Source organism: Rhinolophus sinicus, chromosome 10, assembly GCF_057876585.1.
Source record: "Rhinolophus sinicus isolate RSI-liver-muscle chromosome 10, RSI-T2T, whole genome shotgun sequence".
Taxonomy (NCBI): Eukaryota; Metazoa; Chordata; class Mammalia; order Chiroptera; family Rhinolophidae; genus Rhinolophus; species Rhinolophus sinicus.
The window spans coordinates 18,264,557-18,272,481 of record NC_142510.1 but is presented as its reverse complement, the minus strand read 5'-3'; the positions used below and the strand labels follow the sequence as shown (position 1 = coordinate 18,272,481).

The 7,925-nt window shown below is 55.4% G+C and overlaps 2 protein-coding genes across 8 annotated transcripts; one reads left to right on the top strand and one right to left on the bottom strand.

The window, feature by feature from the left end:
• Positions 1-379: 379 nt before the first annotated feature.
• Positions 380-2,884, top strand: LOC109437791 (cardiotrophin-2-like; the record flags this gene model as incomplete). The annotated part of the gene is made up of 2 exons (XM_019717221.3): positions 380-529; positions 2,426-2,884. Coding segments are annotated over 2 exons (609 nt in total), but the record flags the coding sequence as incomplete, so codon positions are not given.
• Positions 2,885-3,559: 675 nt separating this feature from the next.
• CTF1 (cardiotrophin 1) lies at positions 3,560-7,562 on the bottom strand. Of its 7 annotated transcripts, none has more exons than XM_074322733.2 (4): positions 7,448-7,562; positions 6,146-6,264; positions 5,186-5,221; positions 3,560-4,672 (listed from the first exon to the last, which is right to left on the bottom strand). In XM_074322733.2, exons 1-4 carry the CDS (start codon positions 7,470-7,472, stop codon positions 4,226-4,228), a joined length of 627 nt encoding a protein of 208 aa, XP_074178834.1. In that variant the 5' UTR covers positions 7,473-7,562; the 3' UTR covers positions 3,560-4,225. The 7 variants fall into 7 exon arrangements, with proteins under 7 accessions (XP_074178834.1, XP_074178835.1, XP_074178838.1 ...); XM_074322734.2 differs by having other exon boundaries at positions 6,146-6,261; positions 7,448-7,544; XM_074322737.2 differs by lacking the exon at positions 7,448-7,562 and adding an exon at positions 7,308-7,447 and having other exon boundaries at positions 5,182-5,221.
• Between the last annotated feature and the right edge of the window lie 363 nt (positions 7,563-7,925).

Sequence of the window (7,925 nt, the reverse complement as noted above, 5' to 3'; positions counted from 1 at the left end):
AACCCTTGTCAGGAGCACTCAGATCGAGAAACAGGCTTGTGCGGGCTGCTCTTTAAGGACAGAGGCCGCAGGACTCTGACTGCAGAGGACGAGAGGACCCCTGGTTTCGACACAGGGAGGCTGGGGCAGGGGAATCCAGAGTTGAGTGTTGGGTATTTCGAGTTTGAGCTGCTTATTAACATCTAAGGGAAAATACGAATACATGGGTTTGGAATTTAGGGGGACACTCTGGGCTGGAAATAACTGTCATCCAGGGGGACGCTGCCCTGACTTGGATACAGAAGACGGTTGTAGACCACAAGGGCTGCGCCTGTTTGAGGAGTGATGGGGAGACGAATGAGTTGCTAGGTGGGGTTGGGGAGTTGTGGCTGACCTCTGATTTCTTCTGCCAGCCCCCCTCTGCCTGCTGACCTTGCAGATGCCCCCGCTCGGTCTGGGGGCCCCCATCTCCCCCGCTGAGCCCATTAGTAAAGCCTATAGCCTGGCCATATACATGCAGAAGAATACGTCAACACTGCTGCAGATTTACGTGCGTGACATTGCGCACGAGTGGGGATCAGGGGACAGGGACACCATCTTCCTGGCCCAGCCCAGCGTAGGGAAACAGAGCAAGGCCAGGAGAAAGCTCCTTCGTGGGTCTGAGGGTACAGGGTTCCGTCAACTGGAGACACACCCACACAAACACGGTCACCAATGGTTTGTGACCTTGGGCCAGTCATTCTTTCTCTCTGCCTCAGCTCCCTCATCTGCAAAATAGGATCATGATCCTACCTTTGCTTACCTCTCAGAACTGTTATGAGACTCAAAGAAGCACACAGAGGGAGCGGCATGACCATTTCCACAACCTCCATGTGCCTTCTGCCATGCTGGGGGCACTCTAACGCCTCACAAAGTTCTGAAAGACGGAATTACAATGCACTTTACAGATATGAAAATGGAGTCGGAGAGAGGGTCACTAATTTTCCCAAAGTCACACAGCTAATAAATGGCAGTGCCAGGCTTTTTCCCCCCTTTCTTCTGCTTCCCCCCACACACTCCTGTTCAAGCCGTTGTTTCTCAGTCTAGTTGTGTAGGACACAGCTCCCTGGCCCATGCAGGTATCAGTCAGCCGCTCACAGCAGCTCACAGCAGCTCTCGCTGGCTGCTGGCCATTCACGCTGGCCACCCACTCATGCTCATAGTGGCACAAGGTAGACCACTGCAGCACACAGCAGCACATGGCAGCTCACGCCAACCTCTGGCTGCTCACAGCAGCCCAGCTCCAGGGAGAGCTGTTGTTCACAATCTTAGCTGTAGAGGGCGCAGCTCACTGGCCCATGTGGGAATCAAACCATCGACACCGGGGTTAGGAGCACGGCGCTCCAAAGGCCTGAGCCACCGCGCCAGCCCAGTGCAGGATCTTAAACCAGGTCTGTGGCATTTGATGCCAATTCCCCTGTCCCCCAGAAGTTCAAACTGTCAGCCTGTTGGCCGGGTCTGACCCACAGATGTTGTCTGTTTTGGCCACGCAGTGCTTCTTCAGATTTTGAACACAAAAGCCCATCTCAGACAGGCACAGGGGTTCTTCTAACCCAGCCATCTTAGTCCTGCTTTCTTCCTCAAGTTACATGACCTACCTGGCCCTGCACCTGCACAGTGTGTGACTCCTTCACGGGATTATATTCCAGGCCTGTGTGCAGTCACTTCATCCTTCTTGGGCTATTTCCTCAGGTGCAACATGGGGGTACTACGGTACATCTGGTTTCCGGCCCCATACGTGCTACCACTCCCTGGGTAGCTCTGGGCACCCTGAGCCTGTTTCTCCACCTGTAAAATAGGACTAGGTGATCTGTCAATGAGGGGGTTTATCACCATGCACTCAGATTGTGTGGGTCCAGGTGTGTGCAGGCAAGAACTGTCATGGGGAAGGCACGCAACTACATTGAATAATATGAATGATTGTTCATCAGTGGTTATAGTACAATTCCCAAGCATGAACTACTAAATGCTCTAAATGAAAAAGAAATGTATTGGGCTATGACTACATTGTCATAACATATCTAGACTGAAAATACAATCATAATGATCATTGTAGTAACATGTAGTAATTCATGGTGGCTTATAATATCATCCTCGTATGCCAGGTACAGCGCTTAGGACTTTGTATATGTGCTTCTTATCATCTGCATGATAACACTGCCATGTGGGAATTAGTGAAGCTGGGATTCAAAGTTGCACACCTCGTACTCGGAGGAAGCGGAACTGGAGCCTCAGAGAGCCACAGCTCTGTGCTAGGACATCCCACCGATTCTCTGGGGAGTTGTGACTGGCAACTCCCCCTGGGAAGATGCCAGTCTCATAGAAGGCAGATGGGAACTTGGGGGAGCGGGGGTGGGGTCCTCAGCGTGCCGATCTCGTCCCCTTACCATCTCTGTCCCTTGTACAGCTCCAGTACCAGGGTAGCCCTTTTAGTGACCCAGGTTTCTCCGCCCCCGAGCTCCAGCTCAGCAGCCTGCCTCCTGCTGCCCTTTCCTTCAAGACCTGGCACGCTTTGGACGATCAGGAGCGGCTGGGCCATGCCCAGGGGGCCTTCCTGGCCTTGGCCCAGCACCTGCAGCTTGTGGGGGACGACCAGAGTGACCTTAACCCCTGCAGTCCTATCCTGCTTGCTCAGCTCAGGGCTGCGAGACTCAGAGCCCAAGGCCTCCTGGGCAACGTGGCTGCAGTCATGACTGCGCTGGGCCTGCCCATCCCCCCAGAAGAGGACACCCTCGGGCTCGTCCCCTTCGGGGCCTCAGCCTTCAAGAGGAAATGTCGAGGGTATGTGGTGACACAGGAATATGGCCACTGGACAGATCGAGCTGTGCGGGACCTGGCTCTGCTCAAGGCCAAATACCCCGGATAGAGGTGGCGGGACTTCTTGTCAGAGGCTGCAACGCTTCTGTCATGATGGACTTTTCTCTGCTTTGCTTTGTGGCTGGAAAGACTGCTTGTTTAGGAGGCAGGGCTTGTTTGCCATGTCCTGGTAACACTTCCTGGGAGCCAGGCCTCCGTTCCAGGTCTGGGTGGGACTCCGTGGAGATCATTTCATGGATTACCAGTCCAGTGGCACTGGGTGCCCACTTCCTGGGTGGGGTGGGCTTCCCTCCTTCCTGGGCTCTGCCTAGAACTTTGGCTGCCTTCTAGCCTCTGTCTACCTCACCTTCTCAATGAAGATATGGACGCTGGAGCAGACGGACCTCCCTTCTTGCTGGAGTTCATTTCCTCCAAGTGTACTTCTCCAACTGTGGCCACTGTTCCAACGTCCCATCTTAAGGGGCTTCACTTCCTGATCCATGGCAGTCCAATTGAAAAACTAAGGATTCTTGTCATATCTGTTTCCTGTGGAGGACACATCCGCTTCCTGTTCTGGGCTGACAGATGGCTTCCCTGAGGGGAGGGTGGGAAGGGGCGCTCAGGAATCTCATATTTATACGGTGGGTTTGGGGGATGTCTAGGGGACCGGGCTGTACCCCAAGGATCCCATTCTCCTCAAAGGTGTATCCCCATTTTCAACAACTATATATACTGGTAACTTGAGTGTTCTTTTGATTATATTTTAAACATTTTATTTACAAAAAAGATTTAATTTATTCTCAGAAATAAAACTCTTTTAAGATGTTCATTGCTTCTCTCCACAGACCTGGCTTGGGGGGGGGGGGGTGCAAGGATAGGGCAGAGGGAAGGGATGAAGGGGAAGGACCTCAAAGAGAGAGTGGGCAGGGCGCCCCAAGGCCCCAAGAGATGGTATGGGACCGGAAGGGAGAGGGCAGCAGGTGGAGTGACCCTGGGGGAAAGAGGCTGACCTTTGTCTGGAGTGGCCCTCCCACCCGAGGGCCAGTAGCAAAGGACAGGAAACAGAGTGATGAGGTGTTTCCTCCTTGAGATGAGCTGAGATGTACATGTGCTCACATGGGGCCCAGAGGAGATAAACGGGAAAAGGGGAAACAAAGTGGCGCCCAGACGGTGGCCATGAGAGACTGAGGCAGACCCAAGCGATGGAGAAAAGAGTGGGAAAGCAAGCATGTGATGGACATGGAAAGTCACATACAGAAACAGGAAGGTCCTGAGAGAGAAAGAGAGCGAGAGCGTACAAAGCAAATAGGGACGACAGAGGCAGAGAGATGGAGAGGGTCCGAGCTCCTACAGGCCCTAACAGAGATGGAGCAAAACCAGGAAGTGACAGCGAGCCGTAGACCGCCCGCGCTCAGGCGGGGCCCCCGGGCACCAGCTGGCTCAGGTCGGCCTCGGTGCGGCTCACCCACTCGCTGTAGAGGCCGCACACGCGGAGCCCCAGCACCTTGGCCGGGAAGACGCCGGCGGCGGAGGCGGCGGCGGGCTCGAGCCGGGGCCCGCGGGGCTCGGCGCCCAGCGCAGCCAGCACGGCCTCCACCGCAGCGCCCAGGGCCCGGGCCTGGCGCGCCGCGTCCTCCAGGCGCCGCAGCAGGCGCAGCGCGCACGGGTTCAGCTCGGCCTGTCGGCGGCGCACCACTTCCAGCAGCGGCGGCAGCGCAGCCAGCGCCCCCGCGTCCAGCTGCAGCTGCTCGGGCACCGGCAGGCCCGCGTGGCCCGGGGCCGGGGCGCTCAGGCCGGCCACCGGCAACCGCGGAGGCGAGAAGCCGGGGAGCCCGAAGGGGTCTCCCTGGTGCTGCACCTGCGAAGATAGGGCTGTCAGTGGGGCTCCCGGAACTCCTCCCCTCTCCTGGGGCCTCAGTTTCCCCTCTCACAAAGGATAAATTCCTCCTAACAGAGCTGTTATGTTTGAGATAATAACAAACGACAACAAAAAAAGTGGGCTTTACACCAGTGCCTTCATTTTCTCATCTCACATGGAGGTAATAACATTATCAACTTCATAAGGCAGTTATGAGCATGTTAGAATGCTTACCGCAGGTCCTGGCCCTTTGGAAGGGCACAATAAATGTTAGCTCATTTATTAATAAGATTTTACACACCAGTGTGCAAATCCTGTCTCCACCATTTACTAGCTGTTTGGTTTCCCACAAAACCATTTCCCTTCTCTGAGCCTCAGTCTTCTCATCTGTAAAATGGCGGAACAGCTCCCTGTCCTGTCTTCCTACCAGGGGTCTCCTGAGAATCACACAGATAGTGCAGGGACCAAGTCTGTTTCCCTCCCTCCCTTCCTCCTCCCCACCTCTGTACCTGCCTGGCACACAGCAGGGGCTCCATGAATAACTGTCATCTGAATGAACAAATGAAAGTTAAAGGTGATTTGTAATTTGTCAAACTGCTATAACAGTACCATTCATCCTTTGCTAACATCTTGCCTCGGGTTCAGCATTGTGCTTGCTGCTCTAACACACTATTCCTCATCTTCCCAATGATGGGTGTGGTAATGATGATTTTGTAAGTGAAGATGTAGCAGTTGACGAGGTACAGTGATGCGCTAGGCCCTACATCCAGGAAGGGACAGAGCTGGAATTTGAACCAAAGTTGGCAGGTCTACAAAGGTAGTTCTATTATCCCACTACTCACTGTCAAAATGGTGACATCCTTATTGTAAGGTTATCATCCCTGCCCAAGGCCACAGCATGGCGGCAGGCAGGCCTACAGTCTGTCTGATTCCAAACTGTATCCTCCCTCCACTACAAGAGTCATTTGGGGAAATATCTTCTTTCCCTGGGCAGGGCCTTCTGCCCAACCAAAGACGTTGGCAGACTCCCTGCTTTGTCAAAGTCCCCTCTTGGGATGGAATTTCTCCCCCGTACTGAAACCCCTTCTTGGTCTCTGCATAGTGCTGGGAGAAGAGTTCACAGTTCATCCTTTTACAGTTGGGGAGCCCAAAGCCCATGGAGATGAGGCGACAAGATCACACAGAGCCTAGAAACTAGGTTTCCTGACTCACAGAGTGGAGTTCTCTTCACTCTCAGGCAGCCTCTGTCTTAAGCCCCAAGGAGGGGGCCTCCAAGCTGAGGTGGCTGGAAGGGCATTGGAGGCACAGAGATGGGCCTCCAATGTGTGGCCAGGGGCAAGTGACTGAGCTCTCTCAGGAGTGCCCATTTCTGCAGCTGGGAAACGAGGCTGAGAGAATGGGTGATCAAGAACCCTGACGACCTGGACTTGCGCGTTCCCCAGGCCCCGGCTCCTCCACACCAGCCCTACTCACGTATTCCTGGAGCAGCTGCTCAGCGTATTTGGTAAGGAGGCGGGCAAGGCTGTGTGTCTGCCGGATCTTGGCCTCCAAGTGAGGAAGGGGTGAGACTGAGAAGTCAGCCTGGGGGTCTTCTGGTGGGAAAAGGGGGGGGAATGAGGGTAGCCCAGACCCCTACTCCTTGACCACTTCGGTCAAGCTGGCTCTTCCTTCCAGAACCCAGAAGCTCAGCTCTGAATTGTGCAACTTGAAGCCAGGCAGGCTCTGTCCCATTCCAACTGAGGGAAAAGGAAGCATCAGACATTTGCCAAACGGTTGTTCTACTGGAAATGTGTTCCGTCTCCGAATCACTGTTGAAATCCTATTAAAGCCAAACTCAAATACTGTCTCCTCAGTGCAGCCTGGGAATCATCTCTCCCTTAAATTAATTTCTTCCTTCTACTTAAGGCCATTTGTTCATACTTCTAAGGTAGTTATTTTAATGGCTCTTTTACCTACGTGACTTGGCCTCCACCTCGGAGCCCTTTGAGAGTAGGGCTCACATATATCTGTACCTCAATGAATTGTGGGTGGAAGTCACCATCTCTGTAGCACTGAACATCACATCGGAATGTGTCTTTCAGCCCATTTTACAGATTGGGAGACTGAACTCCCATTCCCTCACCGATGGCCCTTCTGTGGAAGGCGCTGGGCTGGGTACCCGGCAGTATTAACGCCTGAATCAGCCACCAGCCTTCCCTAGCACAAGCTAGAAGGTGGCGCCCTGGCAGGACTACATTTTCTGAGACGCCCAGCGCAGCGCCCAGGGCATGCTGGGGAATGTAGTCAACGCCCGCAACTCCTACCCCGCCCCCCGCCTCCCCCCCCCCGCCCCCCTCGCCTGAGTTTCCCACCGCCTAACCCTATCCTTAACAGCCTCTACTTTCCTTTCCAGTTGTCACTCACTGGCTCCCGGGACCCAAAGACTTCCTCCCCTAACTCTAACCTTCCCTGTGGCTCCCAGCTCTGATTCTTTATCAATACTGAAGGAGGATCCAGGCGTCCAGCCCCAGCCACCACCCTCCCCCAGGGTGTACTCGAACCAGTGATCTAACCCTGGAGCCCACGTCCCTAAAAGCACAGCCCCAGGCCTCTAAACTCTGGCGCTAGCACCTTCCCACAGCTCACCGCTTGTTACCTGACACCGGGGCCCTGCTCTCCTCCGCTCAGGACGCTCCCTTCCCGGACCCAGGGGTGGCGGGGACCCAGACCCCAGCTTCCAGCCCTCCTGACCCCTGCTCCCCTTGGGCACTCGGCACAGGCCCTTCAGCCCCTTACCCAGACTTCCCTCCCTCCGGCTCATGCTGGCCCCTGGTTGATACCGGTTGCCTCCACGCCCCCCTTCCGTGGGGGAGAAGGGGGGAAAAGGGTAGGGGCGTGGCCCGGGCGCAACCAATCAGGGCTCAGACCCCAAACAACCCCCCCTTCCCCCCGCCCGCTCACCCCCCCAACCCCGCCACAGGCAAGATTCCTCGTCCCTGAGCTCAGCTCCCTGCCCGCGCCGCCTAGTCCAGAAACGGGCATGAGGAGGGCGACAGGTTGTCTGCATGGTGGACTCGGGACCTCGATGCTGGGGGTGCCCGGGCCTGGGAGGCAGCCCTGCGTCCCGCCGGGAGGAGGCTTAGGCTCTGATCTGGAGCAAGGCTTGGGTGCTCGGGCTGCTTTTCGGAGAAAGCTGAGTAGATAGGAGAGGGTGGAGCTGGCAGGGCTGGAATGTGGTGCCCCTCCCGCTTGGCTGGAAAGCTGGGGTAGAGTG

What these genes read in the sequence shown, in the direction of transcription:
- CTF1 (XM_074322733.2), bottom strand. Translation starts at nt 7,472, where the DNA reads ATGAGCCGGAGGGAGGGAAGTCTGG. An exon ending in CCGGAGGGAGGGAAGTCTGG is followed by an intron (nt 6,265 to 7,447) that starts GTAAGGGGCTGA and finishes TTTTCCCACCAG; the next exon opens with AAGACCCCCAGGCTGACTTC. An exon ending in GAGCCCCTGCTGTGTGCCAG is followed by an intron (nt 4,673 to 5,185) that starts GCAGGTACAGAG and finishes CTATCTTCGCAG; the next exon opens with GTGCAGCACCAGGGAGACCC.